The sequence below is a fragment of the Amphiura filiformis genome, chromosome 15, assembly GCF_039555335.1.
Source record: "Amphiura filiformis chromosome 15, Afil_fr2py, whole genome shotgun sequence".
Classification (NCBI taxonomy): domain Eukaryota; kingdom Metazoa; phylum Echinodermata; class Ophiuroidea; order Amphilepidida; family Amphiuridae; genus Amphiura; species Amphiura filiformis.
Window position 1 is genome coordinate 48,312,139 of NC_092642.1, and position 27,619 is coordinate 48,339,757.

The window sequence follows — 27,619 nt, forward strand, 5'->3', positions numbered from 1 at the left end:
GGACCATCATCACCTTCCATATTCACCCCTGAAACTTGTCTGCGGTACAGACACCCCAAACTAGGCCAATGTCCCATGGGGACAAGGTGTTTTAAGGCAAAAATTCAAACCAACTAGAGGAAATTGAAACAAGTTTTCATACATTTTGCCACAAGCAGGGGTGTTGGGAAGTGGGATCTAGGGAGCAGTGCGCAAGGATACAGCAATCAGGTAGTCTGTGCAGACTGAGAAAGTGACTATATAGTGCTTTCAAGCAATTACATTATATAGTCACTATAATATGTCACGTCAGAACTCGCATTTTTTCAAAATATTATTAAAGACTATCATTTTAAACTAAGTTCTGTGGCCTAGGCTAGATATACCAGTCCTGTCAGTCCTATATACACCATACCTATGTATACTGAAGGACTGGCTCACACCATTTTGTATGTCTAGATGGGAAATATAGGTACAAGGGCAAACCTTAGTTAACACATTTGCTAGTCAGCCAAATTGGGCTAAACCGGGGCCCAAACACAATACATTTGTACATATTTACATAGAAATTTAAAAGAAAAGATTGGTCAAGGAAACCTACATAAATATGTTGTCTATACTTCACTTGACCCAAATATATGATATTTTTTAGTGATGAGACAATCGCACATGGAATTTTAGAGGGATTTTGACAGCAGTTCCATATCTAGAAAATCTGCACTATCATGAGACTATGCTGTTTTGTTTTTTAATTGATGCATTAAATATTGGCTAAATATTTTTGATGAAAGTCAATCTTTGACAAGATGTAACTTTGCTACGGAAAGTGCTATGACAAAACGACTTTCTTTACTCAAGGGCTTTAATATCTACTATACTAAAATAATAAGCGGTCTCTGTCTGTCTATCTGTCTGTCTGTCCGGCTATGTGTTCCGCCGTGCTGCGACGCATCGATCCGATATTTGGGACATGGGTAGGTGCCGGAAAAGCATGTTGACCGTGTGGTTTTGAAGGTCATCGGAGGTCAAGGTCAAAGGTCAAATTTTCAAACTTTGTCCGATCGGGCCCAAATTTGGTGGGTGGGACCCTTGATACAAGGGGAATATAGGGGCGAAATAAAATCGAGGTCAACCGAGGGCAAAGGTCATTACGGAGGGGTCAAATTTCAAACTTTGTCCGATCGGGCTCAAACTTGGTAGGTGGAATCCTTTATATGAGGGGAGCATGAAAAACATTATATGGAGGTCATCCGAGGTCAAAGGTCAAAGGTCATGGATTTCAAACTTTGTCCTATCGGGCTCAAACTTGGTGGGTGGCATCCTCGATACTGAGGGGAATATATATGCAAAACAAAATTGAGGTCAGCCAGTGCTCTCACAGCATCAGGGCTCTCACAGCTGCAGGTGCACTAGTGATATATAAAATGATGCAGTTTGATAGCAAATTTGAATTCACCTTTCATACCTAGGAAATACACAGTTACCTACTTAACGATTTGCACAGGTCAGAGATTTGAAAAAAATTCTTAAAATGTCATCAATATATATAAATTGGTACCCACCTTATTGTGTTTGCTAATTAAAGACTCAGTTGAAACAAAATTAAGGATCAAATGCATTATCGTCAAAGTTCTGCCGAATTCGAATCGGGAATAAATATATCCGATCTTTGCAATCAAAAACACAAATTACAGTTTTGGACGTACTATTCAATATGGCAAAAGAAAATTTATAGCCAAACTATATAGGATAGAACAGTCGACGTCAACTTGCAAAATATTAAGAAAATGTTCTCCCCAAATATGTGGAAAGTACGCAATACAATTCCCATTCAAACATGTGGGAAACAGAAAATGCATAATCCAGGCTTGCCTAGGCTAAGTTCGCTATATAGCCTATATAGGGCCTATTCCTCACTCAGACATAGACTTTAAGGTACTAATTTCGAGGAGCATAACAAACACCAAATTGGTGTCGTATGACCTTTGACATGCATGCATTCTTTTGTCGAGAGTTGACATGGTCTTTCAATTCGTGCCGAGTGTCCTTGGCAGACTTGACTATGTTTCAGTGGTCATGAAAGGATTTAATAGATAACCTCTGCCCCACTAATCCCCAGCTATTGTCTGAAATTGCACCTCGGAAGATATATCATAACAACTCAGTCCCCAAATGATAGTCATAAAACGACCAAAAGATAATGACTGACTATCATTGAGGAATGAGTTCTAGTTCCGCAGTCTTTGAGTCTATACCTCACTATCGTATTGAGATTTGAGTAAGCTTACTGCTCACGATTGCCAAATCATGCCACTAATCATGGGCACTAACCGGGTCAAGCACAAGGTATTTTCAACAAATGAGGTAGGCATAAATTAGTAAGCTTACAGTTACACCAAAAACCTGATCTTAGCTAGCAGAATCCTTATAGAGTGTATGCAATAAACCCAAGCGGAACGAGAGTTGCTAAGTAACCGCTAACCGAACCATAAACACATGCATGATCAGAGAGCGAGTCTTCAATTTCCCCATAGCTTCCCACGTTGTACACACGTCAGTCGAATTTGGCGGTGTTCGTTTGTTTGTCCTCCAAGTTATAGCATTGTTCACTTTGTGTTGAACATTGTAAGTGGGCCTCACTAATGACATAAAGGTTACTGTTATATCATGTCAAGAGGCCACTTTCATGAATAAGCTAAACAGCCTATGTGGAGGAATTGTATGCATGAGCAATCACACCAATGACGTAGTAATGAATACCCTCTATTGACTTCGAATACGTCATCGGACTCGGCAAATAACCTCTGACCTGTCAAAATCCACTTAGTTTTAACCATACTGCGCATGTGCACGAACTTCTGACCAATCACCGACCATTATACTCAAATTAACATAATGTGAATAACAGGTGCAATGGTGCGAAGAACAGGTGTAAACACTTGTGTAACATCATTTTCTTTTTTTCCAGGCCCTGTTTATTTCGGATGTCTGTGACATCAGAGAGGATCTCTGATGATGACAGGAGTGTTTCAAAAGTGAGGAATTGGTCTCGGAATTGGCAAACTATTGTTGCATAACGATGAAAAATAAAAGCAAATTTACTTGACAGTGACAGTGTCACGTTGACACTATTATATCTCATAAGTTATTTCGACGAAGTGTATTGTTCTGTTTTGTGCCCCCCCCAGCCCCCCCCCACCCCACCCCACCCAACACATACCCACCCCCTACCCTCACACTTTTCAAGACGGATTGACGTCCCTGCCCGCTAGGAAACAACCGCCATTAGATTTGAAGCTGTGGTGTTGACCTGTACATGAACTACAAACTGTAATTCAGACCACTGTTTCCTGGAAAGTAGGAGGCCCCTAGACATACTTTTACACGTACGGGGGAATAATTTGCGTAGGCATCTGAAATTATTATATATTTATTTGTTAGTATTAATTATTAAATTATAAGTATTTATTTACTTTTCTTTACTGTATTTACTTATAATTTATAAATGTATATAAGTTTCAGTATTTATATAATCGTAATAACCTGTGGACTGGGAAATAAACGAAATACACGGACAACATTTATATTGTTTAGTCTTTATTTTAGGCCTATGACGATAATGACGATAGTATTAATAAATCACGGGTAATAAATAGTAAATTTTCCCGACCGACGTCGGCAAACACATTTTTTCTTGGCCTTCTTTGCAATTGTGAACATGTCAAAATGCTAAATATGATCTTTGATAATTATTGCTTGCTCCTCTTTCTCAGAAATGTCATGATATAAGAATGCCCCATAACTTTATGATACCAACACCATCGTGACATTTGAATCGGAATTGTAAACTCGTATTCCGAAGAAGACCATCGACAAAATGATAACAAAAGCCTACATGACGCCCAATTAAAGTTCACCTTGCGAACTATCTTCACACAGTGTGAGAACGTCGGCAAGGTGAGTCACGAGTTGTATATTTATCTAAACTTGTCATACTTTCAAGTTCATTACAAATTACTATTGATTAGAAATGTTAGATTTGCAGCGTTTTGCACAACTACTTTTGCAGTGGCGGCGCTCATGCCCCCCCACCTCCGAAAAAATTCCTGGTGCCGCCAATGTAGTTTTGCACAAATTAAACTAAATGGTTATTTTAATACAGAGCGAGAGTAAATTTGTACACACAGCCCCCACGTCCCTAACTAAAGTCGGGGGAGTGGGGTGGGTCTGTGTGTATGGCAAACAAAAATCAGTATCATGAATTTTGGGGAAATCGCTGTATTTCTTAAGCAACAGTTATGATTTAAAAAGGGTACTATTGGAAAAACCAAATCGTGTTTTTCATTCTGAGTTTCAATTTGCAGTATTGGTGGAACCAATCTTTCAAAAACAGCTGAGTGCTATAAACCATGTATAAACGCAATCAATGTTCCTTTAAAGCACGTGAGCTATCATAATGGTTTTACCTTTGCTGATGAACTAAAGATGACCTAAAAGATACAAGATTGTAATTCCAGTAGAACTTATATAGAAGATTCTAATTCCAGTAGGAGGACCTGTAATTGACCTGTAAGATTCAGTGAGATAAATATTATTTTCATTAAACACATCCAATACGTTTTGTGGCATATCTTGTAGGTTCATACTTTTTTTCTCAGTATTAAATGGGCACGTTAGTAGACACCCGGATACATTTTCATTCATATTCAATCTTATTTTACTCACTGCCATGACTGTGAGCCACAAAAACATGTGAAATTGATATCTCAAAAGTATACAGTTGTGTATCAAAAGTAGTTTTTAAAACTGGTCAACACTCACTATTTGAAACGAATATTTCAGAGAAACCATACTCCTTCATCAGCGGTGTACATGTACTGTTGTCGGTAGACTACTGACGATTCTCTAGTGTTAATAGAAGTGATGGAGAATCCGCAAGTCACAGTCAGTCTACTAACAGCGTTACACCGTTGGTGAAGGAGAACGGTTTCTTTGATATATTCGGTTCAAATAGTGAGTGTTTACCAGTTTTAAAAGTTACTTTTGCTACTTAACTTATTATCAATTTCACATGATTTTGTGGCTCACAGTCAAATGTATCCGGGTATCTTCTAACGTGCCCATATTGAAAAAAGTACGAACCTACAAGATATGCCACAAACCGTATTGGATGCGTTTAATGAAAAACACTATTTATCTCACTGAATCTTACAGGTCAATTAGAGAGCTCCTCTCTGAAATATTCGTTTCAAAAAGTTGATCATTTTAAAAAACTACTTTTGATGTCTATTCCAACACATATAAATTTCTTCATTCGTGATGATAAATTATCAGTATACCATGCTTAGGCCATGTGAAATTAATGCTTTGGTTCTCCTCCGGAGGATTTCATGAATTGATGAGGAAGGGAGAGAGGTTTTTTCAAAATAAAATATTAGCATTGTTGGTAGTTTTCGGTCTTTTTCAACATTGCTCGAGGAAAGGAGGACTCTTTTCAAATGTGAGATTCTGAGGGATAAACCCCACCATATCAATTTGTAAGCGCTCTTTAGCAAAGTCATACCGTAGTTCATTCAACTAGCTTCATTGAATTTACAACCGTATGACAAAACAGGCGAAAATGGTAATTTTTTGCACAAGATTTGCAATTTTATTTAAATAGAATTGGCCACTGCTCATTGAAATGAAGCTAGTAATATAGCTATTATAAGTGTGCTCTTTCGTTTAATGACATAAATGTGAAAAGTATTGCAAGGAACACTTGAGGTTTTGACTTTTAAAACCTACATTTTGGTCAAAAATTGTGCATGAATAGGTTGTTTTCAACAGATTTGTCAAATTTGTGCGTTGCTATAAACATTGAATTGCGTCATCTGTTGACGGAATGAAAAAATCGTTTTTAGCGGGAAGTGTTACCTTTCGTTCGATATAAAAAAATTCTGATTGGATGAAAGGAACACTTGATCTCACACACCTCACACACAGCTCTTATGATGCTATGGACTCAACCGTGTAGTATAAAGACAGACTGCGTAGAGGCTAGACATGGAAATATCTGTGTGCTCGGGTGTATCTTCCCTTCTTTCTTTCTTCCTTTCTTTCTTTCTTTCTTTCTTTCTTTCTTTCTTTCTTTCTTTCCTCCTTTCTTTCTTTCTTTCTTTCTTTCTTTCTTTCTTTCTTTCTTTCTTTCTTTCTTTCTTTCTTTTTTTCTTTCTTTCTTTCTTTCTTTCTTTCTTTCTTTCTTTCTTTCTTTCTTTCTTTCTTTCTTTCTTTCTTTCTTTCTTTCTTTCTTTCTTCCTCTTTCATTCCTCCTTTCTTTCTTTCTTTCTTCCATTCTTTCTTTTCTTTTCTTTCTTTCGTTCTTTCCTTTCTTTCTTTCTTTCTTTCTTTGAAATCTCAGTCAGGTAAACTTGGTCACTTAGTGAGTTACTTCCAGTTTTAGCAAAATATCAGATGCAATAATTCTGCCTACTAGTACTACTACCGTGCGCATATGGAATCGTATTATCTCCCATAGATCAAAGTAAACGCTTTAGCAGTAGGAAGCAGATCTTCCTCGGCGAACTTCTTTGACCTTATTCAACTTTCATGTATACAACTTTTTGTCATTGGCTAGAAATGTTGTAAAATTGACCCCTCTAATTGGGTTGAATTGTTGTATTTTTGCTTACTAGTGCTATATTCCTTTTTAGTATGGAAAAAGTGACATAAATATAATTCTGGCTAGTCATAACAGTAATTCTTCCTTCCCCCGCACGTTGTTAAATGCAAGCATGAGTCTATTGATATAATAGGTCCCATGTTGTTACTTTTGTCTATATTGTATTTATTTCTTATTGCCTTTGCTAATTACAATCAGATGCCAGGTAGTTGTCACTCTACATGTTATCATTTATTTTGGGACAATCCCTAATAATATTTAGACCATTTCGTTCCCTTTAAAGTCTTGTCCTTTTGCCTTCTACTTGTTCTTGATTTAACTTTTAAACAGCACTAACACTCTGTTTGCTGCACTTAAACTGTTCATGGTCTACTACCTCCATGAACTGTTAGAGCTTCCTTACCCATGCCGATCCAAAGCTACTTCTGGCCATGGAGGTAGTAGAATGTTCTGGCATCTGTATCTTCTGCCTCGCATGCAAATTACTGGCAGCAAATCATTCCACCTGAGTGATCTGCCAACTCAGCCTTCTTTATAATGGACAATATCTTTAGCACTCCATGTAAAATGGCCAAAATATCCAGCACGGGTTTCATCTACCAAGATACTCAGTAAAGTTGCCAAAAGGCAATATCTGTCTGAGAACTGAGGGTTTCTTTCACTTTACCTATAGTTATTTCGGCTTAAAATGGACAGAAACCTTTCCTGACCGTCATTACAAATATTATTGCAGCATTTTGAGTAAAGAAAATCAAAATTAGCATCTGATGGAAAACGTACATTTATGGCTAATGAAAGGGAATCAGACATGTAATACATTGAAATAATGACATCACTAACACTACTACTTTTGTACTTGTAGATTTCACATCACCAAATAATGTCTCTAAATGCCTTCCGTCCCGATGCAGTGTTTTTACATTTCGGTAAAAGTTACACCAATAAATCAATATCAAAAATCAAAACATTTATGCAGATTTTGTGAAAAATTTGTGCCAGGTATTAAATGTAGGCTTGAATCCAAGCATCTGCCAAGATTTAAAAAGACTGTGTTTTTATTCAGATTTTTAACGTATTTCTCAAGACGCCAGTTTCTAGGTAAAATCACAAGTGACGCTATTCTGAAAATGGGATGAGCAAACTTGATAGTCTTCGCGGTCCAGTAGTTCGAAAATTCAATGGTCACCAATATATTTCTTTTTTGTTTGTTTGTTTACTTGCTTGTTTGTTTGTCTTTCAGGAAAATATTACTCCGAAAAATTGAGTCGCTTCGTAAGGTAGGTAGAGCCATTTGAATAGAGGCCATTTTGTACACAAAGTATATTTATTAGTATTGTGCACCCTGTGTAGGTCGCGACATTACAACACGTGCAAGTTCAAAGGTACACCAATATGTGTCAAGTTCAAGTCGTCTCAATAAATGTAGGCCCTAGGCCCATAAAGTTAAATTGATATTCCAGAAATTTGTTATTCAAGTTGACGTTAATTTGTGATTTAATTCGATCAACATGATCAAAGTTCACAAATGGGCTATACGGGTTGCGTTCTTAAGTGCGTGAGGCCTTTAGTCGGACTCTTGCTGGTCCACAACATTTCAGAGAGAAAAGGGTCACCTAAAATAATTCAGAAATCATCAAAACTGAGAATACTATAGCAATATTTAAACAAAATATTTGTGATGTTTGAACCAAATAATGGTGCTATTTTACCATACAATGGGGTTTGTCCAACTTCAGCTCAGAATGAATATAGAAATACCTTGCAAATGGTGTGAAATTACTTCCGGTCGGGCGGTTTGGTCCGATCATGTCGGCATACTTTGGGATCAATGTGAGGGTTTTTTCCGAACATGTCGAATTGATATCGTTAATGGATAATTATCTTACTGAAAATGCTGATCATCAAATACAATTTCACCCTTTGTGCATATAATATTATCTGAACTGTGATTCTTTATTATTATAGGCTATTCAATTATGCACTCATGCAGTTTCATCAAAAAGCGTTTTTGTTTTTTTTTGGTTTTTTTGGTGCAGCAACTGAAAGTGTCCTAAATTCTGATTTTTGAAGACTTTTCTGTGGTTTCTGTCGTAATCGGTTGTGCCCCTTCCACCAAACCTATAGTAAGAAAGGGGCACTTACTTTTCAGGGCCACACCTCTCAGTGGACAAGGTACAGTTCATTTGAGCGGCTCTTTTCAGAGCCACCAAAATCTCCATTAGATACCTACTATATAAACGATTCTTTTCAGAGCCACCAAAAAATTATTGTGGAGGGAGTGGTCGCTACGGGCCTGATTTACATTGATACAAATCATACGGTAGTACTTACCATTCCTTGGCAGTTACTGATGGCGACTGTTGATGAACTAGAATTCTGAACCTCTCCCGTATAAAAACAGTTTGTTCTTGGTCTATACATCATCCGTTCGCCATTTTCCATATATTTCTCGACTTTAAAAGTTGGCGATGCAATGTAGTTATTCCTTCTCACGGTCAATGTGAACTGTGTCCCGAACGCCGAGACTGCAAAATGGAATGGCGGGATCTCCGAGTCGGCAGCTGCCCGTGCTTTTCTACTCATTGTACGACTCCCAGTGTCTCTTCTATTTCGAGTTTCTCTTTTAGATCTATGATAATCGTGAAAATCTTCTTCTAATTCCGTTGAAAGATCATGTGTCATAAATTCTCCTTCGTGAGTTGATCGATATGGTCGGACCAATTCATAATTTGAAAGTTTTGAAAGTAAATCAGCTGTAAAGAAAACAGATACATTTATTAACTGAATAATTAAAAATGGCAAAAGAGTTGTAAGCCTATGGGAGGGGGAGGGGTGAATTATGAGTCCAAGTAAAATTGGCGTACCAAAAATCCCCCTCTCGGCGTACCAGAAATTGCTTGCTCCCAGAAATCCGTCTTCGGTGGTTCTTCTGACCAAGTGTAAACTTTGTTGTTGTACTCGTAACTTGGAGCAGAAATTGCCTTTGTAAAGATTTTCACAAAATGATCCCCCAACCCCACATGACTTTTGACACCAATCTATGTACACCCTATATACACCTTCCAGGAGCAGCGGTTCTTCTATTCAGGTGTCAATATTCGGGTCAAATTTGACGTGATTTCAGGTCAAATTAGACTTGCATCTAGCACTAGGATCCACAACATGCTCATCTATCAGGGGCACAGTTCTTTAACCCCAATTATTTGCACCTTCATATGACCTTTGAAATTTTGAGTACAAAATCTCATACTCTTCAACTCGAGGTCAAATTTTGCACTTGATTGTTTAATTGAGTTTATTGAACTATACCATTGGGATGAGGCCATTGTAGTCCATAGTGTAGTGTCCGTGTAGTGTGATCTTAGAATCTGGTCCAATTCGACTAGACACTAGACCGAGATACTGAATAATAAATGACAATCTCATTTGTAGGCCTACAGATCACATTCTCAACTTCAAATTAAAACGGACACTTCGTTCCCCAACTTCGCTCCAATGATGCAGCAAACAGGGGTCGATGAACTCCACATTGAGAAATTCGCTATTTAGACATTCGGCCAGACGACTGGATCATCATAAAATTTTCAGAAAGTAAATCATGGTACCTTCAAAGCTCTTATGCATCATAATCCCTGAATTATGTGTGATTTCTGTATTTGCTTGTAAAGTTTGGCATAAAAGGTTTCATGGGCGGATTCACCTAGAAGCAAATGCGCCAAATCCGGCTCTACCGCCCCCCAAAAAAAAACCCCCAACAACAACGAGAGGGGGGAAAGACGATGAGACAAAAAAAAACGGTAAAAGAGAATGAGATTGTCGGTGAAGCAATTAAAAATGGCGGCACTAGGAATTTTTTCGGGGGGGGGGGGGCAAAGATAATTTCCAATTGAACTCACTTTTAATACAGGGCCTGAGGTTAGTCAGGATTTGGGGCATGTGTGGGCGTATGCAGGGGCTTATGTTAGGGGCTGTGGCACAGCGGTGCAATATAATAATAGGGGGGAGATCGACACAATTTGCGCAAAATTGCCGCAAAAAGTAGAAATTTACGTTATTTGGGGAGGGGATGCCTCAAAAGTGGGGGGGGGGGACTGGGGGGGGAAGAAAAATATTTGGTGAATTATAGGCAGACCACTTTGGGAATTCACCACCCCGGGGGTAAACATAATTATTGCACAGCTCCTAACGTCATAAGCCCCTGCATAAGCCCACACATGCCCAAAATCCTGACTACCTCAGGCCCTCCAATATATATATTGTGAGTGCAATCGGAAACTATCTCACCCCCACGCATGAAATGCTGAAACGTGACTACTTCATTGTCTTCTGAGAAGACACAACTACCTTCAGCATTTCATCAATGATCTGTATTGAGCCAAATGTCAACTGTGGAAGAACTAGAGTATCAAATTCAAATCCAAATGACCCAGAGCATGTTTCCCAGAATTTCCTAACCCTTGACACCTATGTACCAATTTGTACAAGGCAATCTTACAGGCCTATAGGCTGTATCAAAATGATTGGTACCCAAACCCATCAGTTTTCATTGATAATGGATCAGTCTGACGCATCAAAATTAAACATATCTAAATAATACTGTAGGTATATCACCCCAAAAATAAGCGCAGCAGAAACATGTTATTTGACGCTTTTAATTGAATCATCGTTATGAATGCTTCAAAAAACAAAAAACAGAATTAAAATCGGATAATGCAAAGTGATGTAACGTCAACTTGCAGATACCCGGAAATCGGGTGAAAACCTGCCACAAATTGCTATAAATGGCAAAATGGTAATTTTTGGGATTTGTAATGCTTATTCGGACACTTACTTGAAAAGGTAGCATTGATTTAAGTATCACAGATTAATTGCATATCTTTCCGGACTTCGTTAAAGAAAACAAGATTCAAATATCTCTCCTCGAATAAATGTAATAAATCCACCAAATATACAATTCTAGCCATTTTGACCAATCTGCAGACAAATAAAAGCTTAAAAAATGACTAAGTCCAGCTAATTAATATGCAAAAATAATGCCAACAGAGAACCGTACATGATATGATGATGCGGTTTTTTTTGCACACATAAGTACCCAAAGTTCTTTCATTTGGTAACAAAAATACACAAAAAGTCATTAATTATGCAAATTAGCTAATTACATCTAATTATATATTTATGCCATTCTTATGTTAATTAGGCATATGTAATTTTTACTTTTTTCAATGTTTTATTTATGTTTTATTCATACAGCATGATTTTGTCAAATATGAACCTGCTGTGATGTTGAATAAAGAAACTGCAGTTAATTGCCTAAGTGCACCGAGTTTTCAATTGGTATAGGGAAGTGTTTCACTCATTGTCCAAAGAAAAAAAAATACATGATAACAAACACTGGTATTTCAGACCGGTGGTACTAGGTCCTCTATTTCGAGAGACCTATATTTCTTGATTTATGGACGATCTAAAAAATTCATAAAACAGGTCTTAACTCTTAAACTAGGCAGTATTTAATTTCGGCGGAGTTGATAGTGATTTAGGAAATGTTTCACCTACCATATATGCAATTTATGTACCTATTATTAATAGGTACATAATTGCATATAAAAAGTCATAAGGGCTACATTTCTGGACATTTCAAGAGTATCAAATGTTGCATTGGAAGAGGTAGCGTTTCACCGGGGCTTTTCAATGAACATAAAAATTGATGGGTAGGGCCTATACAGCTTGTAGGCCTATATGGCTTGATCTCATTGGCGTAGATCCGGGGGGGATAACCAAATTAACCTTATATTTGGCCATTTTAGCCCTAAAATTCCAACATTTTCCGCGCTACGCGCGGATTTATCCCACTTTTGCACCATATTTCATCAGTTTAGCTTCAAAACGGCAATTTTTTTTCTCCATTTGTTCAATAAACTTAATCTGTCACCAAAAAGTGCTGGATTCACTATACTTCAAGAAATTGTTTCAAACCCAAGATAATCGTTTATCTATACTCAGGTGACCTTGATATGACGTTGAATATTTTCGGTGCTCAATGGTGAATGGTGATCACATCCACCACGTTTGAGGACAATTCAATAATCTATACTCAGATTATCTTGACATGACCTTTGTGCGGTATCTCCCATGCTTGTAATCACACCCACCCAAGTTTCATGCAAATCCAATACTACACTATGGACCACAATGGCCTCATCCCAATGCCATAGTTCAATAACCTCAATTAAACAATCAGAGAGCAAAATTTGACCTAAAGTTGCGGAGTATGAGTTTGTGTACCCAAATTTCCAAAGGTCATTCAATGAATGTGCAACTGTATTGGGGTTAAAGAAATGTGCCCTGATAGATGAGCATGTTGTGGATCCTAGTGCTAGTAATATATTAAAATCGGGGACATAAATTTACTTGGTTGACCACAGATGACTTTGACATGAACTGGAACATTTTCTAATTGAGATCACATTGACCATGGTTCTTGGCAATATTATTAGCAATCAATACATTTGTCACGATTGTAGAACTAGTGCACATGATACATACAAACTGTACCCAGACGTGTTTAATGTCAAACGATCTTGAACTTGATTGCGTAGCATCATGGTAGCATACAAATGACAATGTTGGCAGGTTTATAGTATCATAAAAATGTTGTATTAATACTTACCATGTCTGTGGGTAAGTTTCACTGGTAGCTTGGCGGGTACCACCTGCATGATATGGAATCAAATAATGATATCAGATTCAGAAATATATTTTATTTCATAGTATTAATTAAGGGGTGGGGTATAGGGTATGAGCGTTTGGATAGTATCTTTTTGTGGGACATGAGAGCACATCAGACATATCGAATTGCATTATACGAAGAATGTCCTTCTGATATCAATAATTTTGATTTTTGATTTTTTTTTTAATTCGCAATATAATAGGGGCCTAGGCCTACACATTTTATGGCAAATGATTAAAAATTAATATTTAACAGTCCTCGAAATAAACTTTATAAATCTGATGATATGTACTTAAATTGTATGTAGCTGGGATGAAAAGCCGACGATCAATTGAAAATTTTGACCTTTCGTATTGAAGATATGAATTTTGTCCCCAAAACACACAAAAAAATAGGTCTTTTTGGGAAAAATGTATATCTTCAGTATGAAAGGTCAACATTTTCAATTGATCGTCGGCTGTTCCTCCCAGCTACATTATATACTTATCATTAGATTTATAAAGTTTACTTCGAGTACTGTTAGGCCTATAGGCCCTTATATCAAAAAATTTAAAAATATCAAATATTAATAATTTGTCATAAAATTTGTATTTATATCGCGAATTTCAAAAATTATTATTTTATATCAGAAGGACATTCTTTGTATTCAGAATGCAATTCGATATGTGACATGTCTGATGTGCTCTCATGTCCCACAAAAAATACTGTTGAAATGCTCATGATTCAAGATTGGCACTGACCCATAGACCATTATTATTTATTTACTTTCACTCTATAATCGCTTAAATCTTAAAACAATTACGCAGATATAACATTTCACTACCCAGTTGTTAATTGCTTCCAACCCTCTAGATACCGACCATGAATTATCCTTACATGCTGAGAAATGATATATCGGCAGTGTGTAGGCCTATACAAGTAGGTCAAAATATTATAGCGTTTACTGTGGCGTTTACTCAGTGCTTTTAGTTTCTATAAATATTATTATTAATAATACGTTTTTCTAGTATATAATATGTTTTTGCATCCATTTAATGGCCATAGATATAGACAGACAGACGTATTTCATAATATATGAACATCTTTAATGCTCTGCGTGCTAGCGATAAGCTTCAACATAAAAAGTCCAAGTTTTGAGATATTTTCTCAAAATATCAAGAGCTATCTAAAGATTTAATGACACAATACTAGGCTTGTTTGTACTCATTTTAATGCATTTTTCATGTTGATTCCAAATATGGTAAATGAAAATTTACAATTCTGAAATTTTTGAAATTTTGAATTAAAAAAAACCAACTTGTCGTCTACAGTCGACACCCGCGTGGAGAGAGTTAAGGGGGTGCCTGATACAAAAACAAATCATCGCGAAAAATGTTCGGCCCCCCCTTTCAGATCTCAAAATTTTCAGCCCCCCCTTTTTTTTTTTTTTTTTGACATGAAAATTATGGGTCAACCCCATAGAAAAGCATATAAACTCGATTTTCCCAGGAAAATTTGTGGTCAATTTTTTCAGATCCCTCCTTAGGAGAGTCAAAAGGGCCCCCTTTTGTATCAGGTCCCCCTAACAAGTGTTAGTGAATGGTCCCTATCTGATACTAATATAGTAGTGGTAGTGGTAGTGCTATGCATGATGGAAAGGGGTAGGCCCTTTGCAATCGCAATAGCTGAGTATAAAACTTCATTTATAGGTTTAATTTGCGAATTACCATGCATTAATACCTTCTATTTCATTTTTTATTTTCGAGTATTAAAGGTTTATATTTAACAGCCTTGGAAATAAAATTCACGGGTCAGGATGAGGTGTACATGTAGGGCAGCTGAAAATAGCTAAATAGAAGAGCGTTTAAAGTTCTCCAGGGACACAAATTGACGCCTGCCCTGGAACAAACGGCCAAAAAGGTCAAGAGTTACAAACAACATATGAAAGTATAGGTAAATTTTTGGATATTGGCCCAAAGAGGATATTATATACATTTAGGCTAAAGCTTTCTATAAAAGTGGGCAGTATTACTATTACAACAACAACAACAAAAAAAACAGACACCCCAGTTGTTCGGGCCCCAAAATGTATAGTTGTTCCAATATATGCTATTCTTGTCCCTGTACTCCCATAGGCCGCCTACGTTATGTAACATATAAACAATAAATCTGGTTAATCTTGTTAATCAAGTTATAAACAAGAAATCTTGTTAATTTATTCAAGCTGCATTAAACCAGACCGACTGGCCAATTGAAACAAAGAGATGGGCAATATGTGGCAGACAAGAAATTTGATTCTAATACATATTACTTGATTTGTGTATAAAAAATATATCAAGAAACATGAGAAAGGTACAATTTGGAATTCTCTTGGAAGAGAAATACTAAGGGCCGGGACTAAGGGTAGACGAGGTATTGTTGGTCGAAGCAACCAAAAAAAACATCGATTTTCATTTAAGGCCAAGTAAAAAATAAAACATGTTTCACGTCCGGGTTTTCGAAAAAAAGGAGGAGGAGGGGGCTTTTTATTTTCTATTTTTTATCGCAAAATTGGTATAAATACCCCCGAAATACCCATATTTAGAGCTGTTTTAGCGTATACAATAATGCCTGGAAAAAGGAGGAGGCCCTTTTTTATTTGTTGTTCTGAGAGTTACACCCCCTCCAATGATCACAAAACCTTCCTAAAATGTTTCTTGTATCTTAACAAGGCTATAGAAAGCATTCCAACTTCCTAGACATATTTTTTGAAAAGTTATAACTGAATTTCAAAAAATAAAAATATATTTGAGGAAACCTCAAAAAAGGAAGCGGGAGGGGACGTGAAACATGTTTATTTTTTTATTTTGCCTTATCTTAATTAATAGTATACCGTATATTATTGAAAAATAACACTTTGATGTTTTGCAAAAGTTCATTCTACAAATCATATACTTTGAAAACTTGCTTGCTTTATTGTTGTTAATGAGTTATGTACGTTTTACAAAAGTGTTCTTTACAACATAACTCAAGAACCACAGGACCTAGCTAAGTATGATATTTGAATTCTTCTACACACTCGCTATGAATTGATCAATGCAATCTTTGCCAAAGCTCACTACCATTCGCAAGATGCTGTGAACTACCAAATCGCAACAGTTTAAAATAGTTGCTAACCTTAAATTCGCAAAGTCTTTCAACTTGAAGAAAACAAAATTGTTTCACACCTACCTTGTGTAAAAATGCTATTAGTAGTATGCTGTATACTTGCAGTGCTGCAATTGGCAAATATTTATGTAGCCTCATCTTCGTTCCTTAAAGTTTAGTTGGTATTTACCAAAGCCAATCAGTTACAAAACTTCGGTAAAATAATATATATAAAATTATCCCTTAGATTGTCTTCATTGAAGATGAATAAATTTGATATATTCCTTGTTGTTTCTCCACCATGCAACCTGTGATTCCTTCTACACACAGCTGTGGTTGTCTGCAGACAGACGTAGCAACGCAACGTGTATGGTTGAATGTCCGTAGCCTGCTATTTTATAGCTTAATTGGTGGAAAAATTGAACTAATTTAGCGATAAACAGGTGCCAGCCAACGGTCAACAAGGTTGTTACGTTACCAGTGCTGCAGAATGGCAAACTTGATATCGATGATAAAAAATGAGTGGATTCCTTGCTTACAATGCCACAAATATGCTATTACACTGATAATATATTACTCTCCAGAAATCTGTGAAAAGAATATCTTTTGCAAATCAGAACTTTGGTGTAGGAAAAGCGTTTTGAACCTGATGACCTTCAGCGTAATAGTTATTCCATCTGCTTTTAAAATTCAACTTTATCCTTGCATCTGACACCAGTCGATGATCAGAAGTATTAAACACACTTTTAATATAGCGCAGCAAACAATGTTAATTTGTATTATAGCCGATTTGCCGTAGATTTCGTAATTGATTCTTCAAAAGTCTGGTAATCGCTGTTATTCCAGATTTCCAGTGACAAATTTGTCCAGAAAGTCTTCTTGTGGAGTGATAAGTTTGAATACTGGATGCCCTATCTCAGCACTACTGTTTATATGCTATTTAGCTCGACACCACGCATGTAGCCGTTGGCATGACATCAACAGGTTTACTTTGAAGGAGGGCGCTGGAATGCTTCCTGGTACTAGTAAACTTTCTATGAAACACTATAGTAGAATATACTGGATTGCAATCATGGTGGCGTAACCAGGTTTTCGGAACAGGGGTGGCACAAACCCTGGCACATGTACACACAAATATGGCAGTAGGCCTACTCGCATAATTACTTGGCACGCGTCATGTGACCCCCTTTTCTGCAAATCTACCACCCGATTACCCCTTATTTTCAAATGCTTCCACCCCATTGCAAGCTATTGCATGCCATTGTATTTTATTGAATAGATGGACAATGTGCCCCGGTATAAATGTGCCCAAGTGACAATGCATCTTCTGTTCAACTGGAGAAAGCAGATGTGTACCACTGAGTGTTCATTCAATGACAATTTGTCTTGTTGTTTGCTGTATATACTTTTCAAATCTTTCAATTTATTCTAACATCCCCGCTGACATGTCATACTGCAGTTACTGTCCGTTTTCCTATACACAATACACAGTGCTCTTTCCCATTGACGCGTGACCTTTACAAATAGCCCTACGTTAACAGTATGGGGATATGACTAGTTAACGTCGCTGTGTGAAAAAAAACCGGCCAATATAAAAAGTACTCTTCTAAAGTTCTAGAAAATATCGTTTTTTTTTTTTTTTTAAATTTTTAGCTAATTTAGATGTTTGGAAATATTCGTACTTTGGTGTTTTAGTTAATGTTATAGGTAATAGTACATTGCCTAGTTAACGTCGCTGTGTGAAAAATAACCGGCCAATATTAAAAGTACTCTTCTAAAATTCTAGACAATATAGTTTTGTAACATGTCCTAAATTTTTAGCTAATTTAGGTGTTTGGAGAGGGTCGTACTTTTGTGTTTTAGGAAGGACATGTAAACGACAGATAACACCAAAAATATGAAGAAATTATTTCCAAACCGTGTTAAGTCAAAAATCATTATGTTGCTCATTTTCAAGAATGCTGGTTTACAAAAAGCACGCCATTGTCTGATTTCGTGAACAAAGCCACACATAACATTGTTTCCTTTCGTTTCCTTTATAATCGGTTACCCAACTGAAGCTATGAATACCAGCTTTATTGCGATATCGCACATGAAAACAGTCACTTGTGCACAACCAGAGAAGATCCGATTTAATCAGTTGAGCTGTTTCAATGAGTGTTATCTTGGTTTAATAGCTTTTAATGGGGTTAAGTCCTGCAAAGGTCGAGATGAATTCTACTGTAGACATGACTGCATCATGTATCGGTACGACAATCAAACTTGCAGCCAATGAATCCTAATTCTGCTGCCCAATGACCCCCAATATTTGACAGTCCCCACTTAATTTTTGATAAACCCTACTCCAAAAAGATCAGACCACCAACTTCTTATGTCAACCATGAAGTTTAAGATGAGACGTAAAAAACACTAACAAAGAAAGTCTGCCAGATATGATGGGAGTAAGATCAGTGACAGCTATAGAGTTGAGGTGAAGAATCGGTTCCAGAAGCTATTGGAAGATGATCCAGAGGAGTCCACACCAGAAGAACTGTGGCAAGAAATCAAAACTGTAATTATAGATACAGCACAGCCACAGAAGACACTCCCCCAAAAGAAAGAACATGAAAAAGCCCTGGCTTTCAGAAGAGGTTTTCAAATTGGCGGATAAAAGAAGGAAAGTAAAGGAAAAGGGACTTGATAAGGATGATAACCGCCAGGATTATCGTGATCTGAGCAGGAGAATACAAAAACAGGTCAAAAAAGATAAAACTGACTTCATCAAGCAGAAATGTGCCGAGGTTGAAAGGGACAGTGTAACAAACAACACCAAGGATAGAAACATCAAGCAACTGACCAGCATCCAGCAAACCAACTCACAGGATCAATGTGCTGAAAGATGAAGCTGGCAACATCCTTACAGAAGAAAAGGAGATCAAAACAAGATGGAAACAGTATTGTGAAAACCTGTATGCATCTAGAGAAGGAAATACACCTGAAGTAGAATCTGATCAAGAAGATGCAAATGCTGACCCAGACATCTTGATGTGTGAAGTTGAGCAAGCCATAAAAGGACTCAGGAATGGTAAATCACCCGGAATTGATAACATCCAGGCAGAATTGTTGAAAGAAAGTGATGCTGAAGGAGTCGCCATCATCCACAAACTCTGTAACAAGATATGGAGAAGTAAAGAATGTCCGGTCTCGTAGGACCGGAAGACTGGAAAAGAGCAGTGTTTCTCCCGTTACCAAAGAAAGGGGACACTCTTATCTCTCATGCCAGCAAGGTGCTGCTCCATATCATTGCTGAAAGAATTAGGGGTCGTCTAGAAAGTGAGTTACCACCAGAGCAGGCAGGTTTCCGGAGAGGAAGAGGAACTAGAAACCAAATTAAACTTGAGAAACCTAATGGAGAAAAACATGGAATTCCAGCAACCTTTATTTCTGTGCTTCATTGATTATTCCAAGGCAGTTGATTGTGTCCAGCATGGAAAATTATGGATCATCATGAAAGATATGGGCTTCTCTGCACATGTGGTGGGTTTGATTAGATCTCTATACAAAGGACAGGAAGCCACAGTAAGAACAGAAGGTGGAGATAGTGAATGTTTTACAATTGGCCAAGGAGTACGCCAGGGATGCATTTTGTCACCATACCTGTTCAACATTATATGCCGAGCATATCATGCGGAATGCACTTGATGGCTACTCGGGTATGGTTTCAATTGGAGGACGACAAATAAGCAACCTCGGGTATGCTGACGATACCACCCTCATTGCAAGAACAGCTTCTGATCTACAAGATCTCATTAACCGAGTTAAGAAGGGCAATGAGGAGTATGGATCGTTCCTGAATGTCAAGAAGACAAAGGTCATGATTTGTGGTGGAAACGTAGACCAACAAGTGAAGGCAGGTGGAGAGGACATAGAGGTTGTTAATACTTCCTTGGATCCCTCATTGTAGAGGAAGGAGGCAGCTCCCAGGAAATCAAAAGACATTTGGCTATGGCAAGAATATCTGCCATTGCACTCACAGACATTTGGAAAGATAGAGGAATCTCTAGAACAACAAAGATGAACATCATGGATGCCCTGGTCTTCCTGATTGCCACATATGGGTCTGAAAATTGTGTCAAAAGGTTTTAAAAATATGTGAAACAAATGGAACTATACGTTGCTGTTCACTATTTCAAACCATCGAGAAACTTTTCGGGCTGTTGATGAAGGGGCGACAAAATTCACCTTTTCTCCAGTCCCCGGGTATAGGAGCGGCCTGGGTACTCAACTGTACACGGAGTGCCAGAACTTGGCCAGAACACGCCCCTGAAAGTCGGATTCCGGTAGGCACATGTACGTCAGGGTACAGGGCACAGGTACGTCACTTTCATATGCGAAGGCCCCCCCCTCCGGGCCGCGTAATTTCTTTCTGCAACCATAATGGGCCGCAATGTGATAACACATAGTACATACATACATGTAATTATAGGCCTATGAGGCTAGATATAACACGAGTTTATTACCATTATTATTTCCTCTTACTTAATAAAATAAAAGAAATCGACAGAATTAAAATTCTACAACGGTTTACCTGGGGTTCGAACCCACAATCTATGTACCCATAGTCTAATGCCTACACGACTGTGCTATGATTCGTTGTGCCAGAAAGGTGTTTGTTTATGATACTTATTGATTACGGAATAAAGTGGATACACACAATATACTATTACTAGTATATTACTTAGTACTAATAAATACGAATATAATCCTAACCCTAACTAGACTCGCTTGCCAGTCCTATATACGCCGTACCTATGTAGCCTATATTAAGGACTGGCTTACGCCATTTTGGATGTCAATGGGAAATACACACTTAACGATTTGCGCCGGTTAGAAACTTGAAAAAAAATCTTTAAAATTTTATCAATGTATATAAAAGTGGTACCAACCTTATTGTGCTTGCTAATTTAAGACTCGGTTGAAACAAAATTAAGGATCGAATGCATTTTAGTGTCCAAAAAGGCAAAATTATCGTCAAAGTTCTGCCGAAATCGGCACCCTTGCGAAGGGTTCAGAATTCGAATCGGGAACGAAAATATCCGATCTTTGCGATCAAAAACACAAAATTACAACTTAAAACATACTATTGGCAAAAGACATTATTACCAAACAATATAGAATAGAAAATTTGACATCATTTTCTCAAAATATTGAAGAAATTTGCTCACTAGACATCGAAAAAGTACGCAATCCAATTCCCGTTCAAACGCGTGAGGAACTGAAAGTGCATAATCGTGACTAACCATAACCCTAATCCCTATCCCTAACCCTAACCCTTACCCTAACACTAACCCTAACCTTAACACTAACCCTAACCCTAACCCTAACCCTAAACCCTAACCCTAACCCTAACCCTAACCCTAACCCTAACCATAACCATAACCATAACCATAACTATAAGACCCTAACCCTGACAATAATGAACCTTGCCTCGGACTATGCGGTTAGTGATATATTGCGGCCCATTATGGTTCATAGGGCCTGCACTTTGGCTCGTTTTTTGCAGGTTTACATGGTCCAATAATCACAAGATGACTGACATGTGGTAATAAAGGAAGCAGTCACTGCAATTTGATTATGTCCCATATGATTGGCCATTCAAGACACCCATGTGAATATACTATAGCGGCCTTTTCAAAATATAATACCTGTTTGCTTGACTGTATTGACAATACCCGGGAACAATACACACAGTATATGCATTGGACAAACTTTTTGCAATAAGCATGATAAGTGATGATGTGACCTCCAGATTTATACATCTTTCGTCTCGCACACTGACAACATTTGATTGAATGGACTGTAGGCTACTGCGCCGTGATTACGGTGAAGGACACCGATTCAAATCCTTTGTTTGGAGCCAATCGATAAAAGCATGCAGGGCTTCTATACCCATGTACAGTTTATCCCTACATAACCTATGTCTTGAATGCGATGGCAAAGTTATGTAATAATCGGATTAATACTATATATAGCAGTAGGTAAAAACAAGTTTTGAATAATCCGCGCTATATATAAAGACCCATTCAGTGATCCCAGCGAAAGTGAAAAAAAAATCAAATTGTTACGTTTATAATTTTTTTGATGAAAAACAAATGGCAAAAAAACAAAACAGGAAAACGACAGTATTGACGAAGTTGAAGCCCCATTCAAATACATGTAGCTAATTTATATACTGTCAGTACCGGTATATAAATTATAGACTCACGTAAATGCATTATTTTTTGTCTTAGACACACGGTTTTCGGCTGAACCACTGCACTAGCAAGCTATGTTAGCACATCTATGACAATGACGAAAGGTACAAAATCAGCCATAGGTCTTTAGATAGCAGAAGACACAAAAGTGGTGTTTTATGACCTTTGACATTCTTTTGTGGCGAGTGACATGGTCTTTCAATTCACGCCGAGTGTCCTTGACAGGTTTGACTATGCTTCAGTGGTCATGAAAGAATTCAAAAGATAACCTCTGCCCCAATAATCCCAAGCAATTGTCTGAAACTGCTCCTCGGATCATAAGAAATCAGTCCTCAAATGATAGTCATAATAATGTCCAAAATATAAAAATTACTGACTATCACTGAAGACTGAGTTCCGCAGTCTAGTATCCAAAATCTGAATTTTGATGATTTTTACGATCGTCGGGATGAAAAAAAATCAAAAAATCACTTAATGGGCTTTTAGTTCCCTCTCCTTACCCTGGCAATATAAATCAAAGAAAACAAGAAAAGAAAATTAACTAAATTAAGGGATCTGGAATGAGCGTTTTTGAGCGTTTCGATAGTATTTTTTGTGGGACATGAGAGCACATCAGACATATCGAATTGCATTCTGAATACGAAGAATGTCTTTCTGATATCAAATAAATTTCATTGTTTGAAATTCACGATATAATACAAATTTTATGACAAATTATTAAAATTTGATATTTTTCACATTTTTGATAAATAACAGTCCTCGAAGTAAATATCATAAATCTAATGTTATATTCTTAAACAGTCCCTGGCATGATACCATACATGTATAGGCCTATGTATAGTAAATTTGTTTGCTTTATCTGTTTTGTGCTGTTTAAGCAAATAGTTAAACATAATTTCCATAAAATGTAAGCTTTTATTGTCAGTTAGATACGTCCCCTTTTAATTTTGAGCAGAACAAGTGAGGTAAAGCAAAGAAAATTGAAATTTACTACTACTAGCGCCAATGAATGTTATAAGATTGTAAAACGGTACGATCCTCTGGGTGAGGGTGTGTGCGTATGTGTGTCCTGCACGCGTATTTTTTTCTGCAACTATAACGGGACGCAATACGATACCGGTATGTTATAAGAATCAAACTTACAAGAAAGATGGCTCTTGTCAAATCCTACAATTTTGTCAGAGAAAATATGCATATTTGCATTAAATTTTTAATTAATTGACATAATTGATTAATTAATAAATATTTTTAATAAATGATTTACCATAATTCCAAATATGTCAAACAATATGTCTAATTAAAGCTAATGAAATGCTTTATAAATTGGTCAGAGCGCATTTTGCAGAATGCATTTAGTACTTTAGTTACATGATTCCAAACATTCTATTCCAATTTTTTGCTATACACGCATAGGAGCTGTACTTTTAAAATCCGCGCCTAATCAATAATAATAGTCTTTCACTCCATTGTCAAAGTACTGTGCTCCCTGTAGCTGTAGCATTATGGAGTGACCAGGTCCTAGAGTGTGATGGTTTTGTAGCAGATGACAGTGCTCATTCAAACCTGTCAAGGTCAGTTAGTAGCCACTTGCTGAATGGATGGCCATGATCAGCTATCAAAGAGATGCCTTGTGCAGCTGCCCCAGGGCAGCTGCCAATCACAGTAGAGGTTTGATAACATTTTGTTAAAACCCAAATGTGATATAAGGACAAAGCTGTGCATGTTGGTACTTAATTGTTTGGATTCTTACGTTGAAATTCCCTTGTATTAGTATTTTTATGTGTAGTGTATAGTGGTCATAAATTATATAGCTTTTAAATTTTGGGCATTTTTGCTCTGTTGCACTGTACCATTATGGAATTTGAGCAAATCAATTACCGACACAAGCAGGTATACAGTGTATTATTTTATTTTTATTTCGTATCTCAGGAGCACAGCTCACTTGACAAGGCATCAGAATTTGGTACACTAGCGCATCGAACTTTAAATCGGAAGGTGGTGAGTTCGAGCCTCATCACGGTCACATTAATTTTATAAACCAAATATTGTTCGAACTTTTCATATTTGTTTTTCTTTTATTGATTCTTTTCTTTGAGTTTTCTTTGTCTTTTTTTTCTTGTTTTCTTTATTTTTTCTTTATTTTCTTTGATCCATATTGCCAGTGTAAGGAGAGGAGGAACTAACGGCCCATTCAGTGATTTTTTTTCATCCGGACGATCGTAAAAATCATCAAAATTCAGATTTTGTTCAAGACTGCGGATCTCAGTCTTCAATGATATAGTCAGTAATAATCTTTTGGTCATTATATGACTATCATCATTTGACGACTGAGTTCTTATGATACATCATCCGAAGAGCAGTTTCAGACAATTGCTTGGGATTGTTGGGGCAGAGGTTATCTTTTGAATTCTTTCATGACCACCGAAGCAGAGTTAAACCTGTCAAGGACACTCGGCGTGAATTGAACTGACCATGTCACTCGCCACAAAAGAATGTCAAAGGTCATAAAACATCAACTTGGTGTCTTCTGCTAGTGGTTCAGCCCTAAGCCGTGTAGGCCTATTTAAGACAAAAATAATGCATTTACGTGAATCTGTAATTTATATACTGGCAGTATATATAAATTAGCTACATGTATTTGAATGGGGCTTCAACTTCGTCAATACTGCCGTTTTCTTGGGTTTTGTGCCAATTTTTTTCATTAAAATTTTTTATAAAAGTAACAATTTGATTTTTTTTTCACTTTCGCTGGGATCACTGAATGGGGCTTTGCAACGCGATATATTCAAAACTTGTATTCACCTACTGTTATAGCATTAATCCGATTATTACACAACCTCACCAGCGTATTCAAGATATCCAATGCAAATAATCACCTAGATTATGACGTATCATACCGTAAATATGGCGGAGTACTCAAATTCATTCAACAAAAGCATGATTACAAGCTATTGCAATCTACCGCGACAGCTCGTCTCACACACATAACAAATGCACAAATACGATCAAATAGGTTGACGACAACGTTTGATTGAATGCACTGCATTGTGCCATGATTACGGTGAAGGACACCGGTTCAATTCCTTTGTATGGAGCCAATCAAGCACGCACATCCTCTATTATTGCCCAATTATTGCCCGGGATGATTGCACACTGTAAAAGAGCTATTGTTATAATGTTTGATGAAATCGTGTTTAACTACCGTATTTGCTTAAGAAGGGGCACAATACAGATAAAGCAGACAGATTGACTACATGTGGTACATGTATATACATATTAATATAGGGAATGTGTGTGAGTCGAGTATTACCTAATTATAATAGGGGCGTATCCAAAAATGAATTCACGCCCCTTTCAAATGTCGAGCCAAAGTGCAGGCCCTATGTGCAGAAAGAAATTAAGCCTCCGGGCCAACAACGTCTGAAATGCACCCATTTTTTTTTCTTCAGACTACGTCCATATTGCGAACAAAGCGAATCACTTGAATGGATAGAAGGGAAGGTAGAAGTGGACAACTAAGAATCGCAGCGCAAAACGGAAAACACGACGTCGGACTGCATATTGGCTCTAAGCGGGCGTTTTTTGTTGCATCAGACTTGACGTTTTCCGTTCTCCGCAGAAATTGTCCGCTGCGACCGTCAGTTATTATTGCGTTATGTGTTTGTCGCCCGGGTTTGTCGCAGCGGGTAAATGCATGCAATTAAAAACGTACGGTGGATTGTGGACGTGTCAGAACATAGCTGGACGTGTTGGGTGCGTTTTGCCATTAGGGACGCACCATTAGATATTATCGGGGGGCCTAGGGAATAATATGAAAAAAAAAGTTTTGCCTCACTGATGAGTAAAAAAAAATGTTGCCTCACTGATGAGTAAAAAAAATTTGCCTCAGTGATGAGCAAAAAAAACCCATTTTCCCCAACCCAGCCCTGTATAAAGGTATACATTATAATAGAAAAGTCAACTTCACCGCCAAAGGCGGCGAAAAAAAATTGCCTCCAAAGGCAGCGAAAAAAAAAAAATTCTGCCTGACCCAAACTCCCTAGCCCCCCCCGATAATATCTAATGGTGCGTCCCTTACAACAAACCCAGCGACAAGTTTGCCGAACACAAAGCCCCGAATTAAATAGATTAAGTTTGTTCAGGGTTTTTCTCACTCTTTCTCGTTGCGCTGGATAAAACCGCTGCGCCTGTCGCACAGATCAAGGCAGCAGGGCCGACAGGCCCGAGGCCGAAGACTACCATACGACGACTAAACACTCGACTAAAAACAAGTGAGTTCCAATATAGAAGGGCCCCGCTGGGCAAGAAAACCCAGTGACCTTGACACCATAGAATATATATTCTACTTTTTAAAACTTTTACCCCATAAATTCCCTCATTCTCATCATGCCTGATGCCCTCTATCGGAGGCTAATTTATAGTTTCTTGGACATATTTCACGGTTAGTGGTTCTTTGTTGCCATGCGGGGCAATCTAGTTGGATATCCAAATTTAACGGTTAGTGGGCCTTTTTTAAGAATCAACGTTTTTTAAAGAATTTGTTTAGGGCCCAGTACCAACAAAAACATACAGGCCACAGGGTTGGCAGGCCCGAGGCCGGAGACTCCCATACGACGACTAAACACTCCAAGTGAGTTCCAATATAGAAGGGCCCCGCAGGGCAAGAAAGCCCAGTGACCTTGACACCATAGAAATTTGAGGACATCAAAATTGTCCTCACGGTTTTTTTTACTGTCCTCACATTGTAGCATACATATAATATAGAATAATTTACAAATACACACATACACCCACACCCCATACATACAACTCACTGGCGTAGCGTCAGTCATCCTATGGGGAGGGGCACCGACCATGATTGGGGGTCACCGGGCCTGATGGGAGGGGGCATAAGCTATTTTCGGCAATTTTCCT

At 37.6% G+C, this 27,619-nt stretch overlaps 1 protein-coding gene across 2 annotated transcripts in view; it reads right to left on the bottom strand.

Annotated features, from left to right (window-relative positions):
* Positions 1-17,404, bottom strand: part of LOC140171751 (A disintegrin and metalloproteinase with thrombospondin motifs 3-like) — an 84,626-nt gene extending 67,222 nt beyond the window's left edge. Inside the window, exons 1-3 of one of the 2 annotated variants that reach the window (XM_072195069.1) lie at positions 16,557-17,404; positions 13,308-13,350; positions 8,972-9,393 (exon numbers count right to left, since the gene is read on the bottom strand). In XM_072195069.1, coding sequence (XP_072051170.1) covers positions 8,972-9,393; positions 13,308-13,350; positions 16,557-16,631 — 540 coding nt within the window. In that variant the 5' untranslated portion in view covers positions 16,632-17,404. The remainder of the gene's footprint in view (positions 1-8,971; positions 9,394-13,307; positions 13,351-16,556) is intronic. The other variant, XM_072195070.1, reaches the window with a different exon arrangement.
* Positions 17,405-27,619: the final 10,215 nt, after the last annotated feature.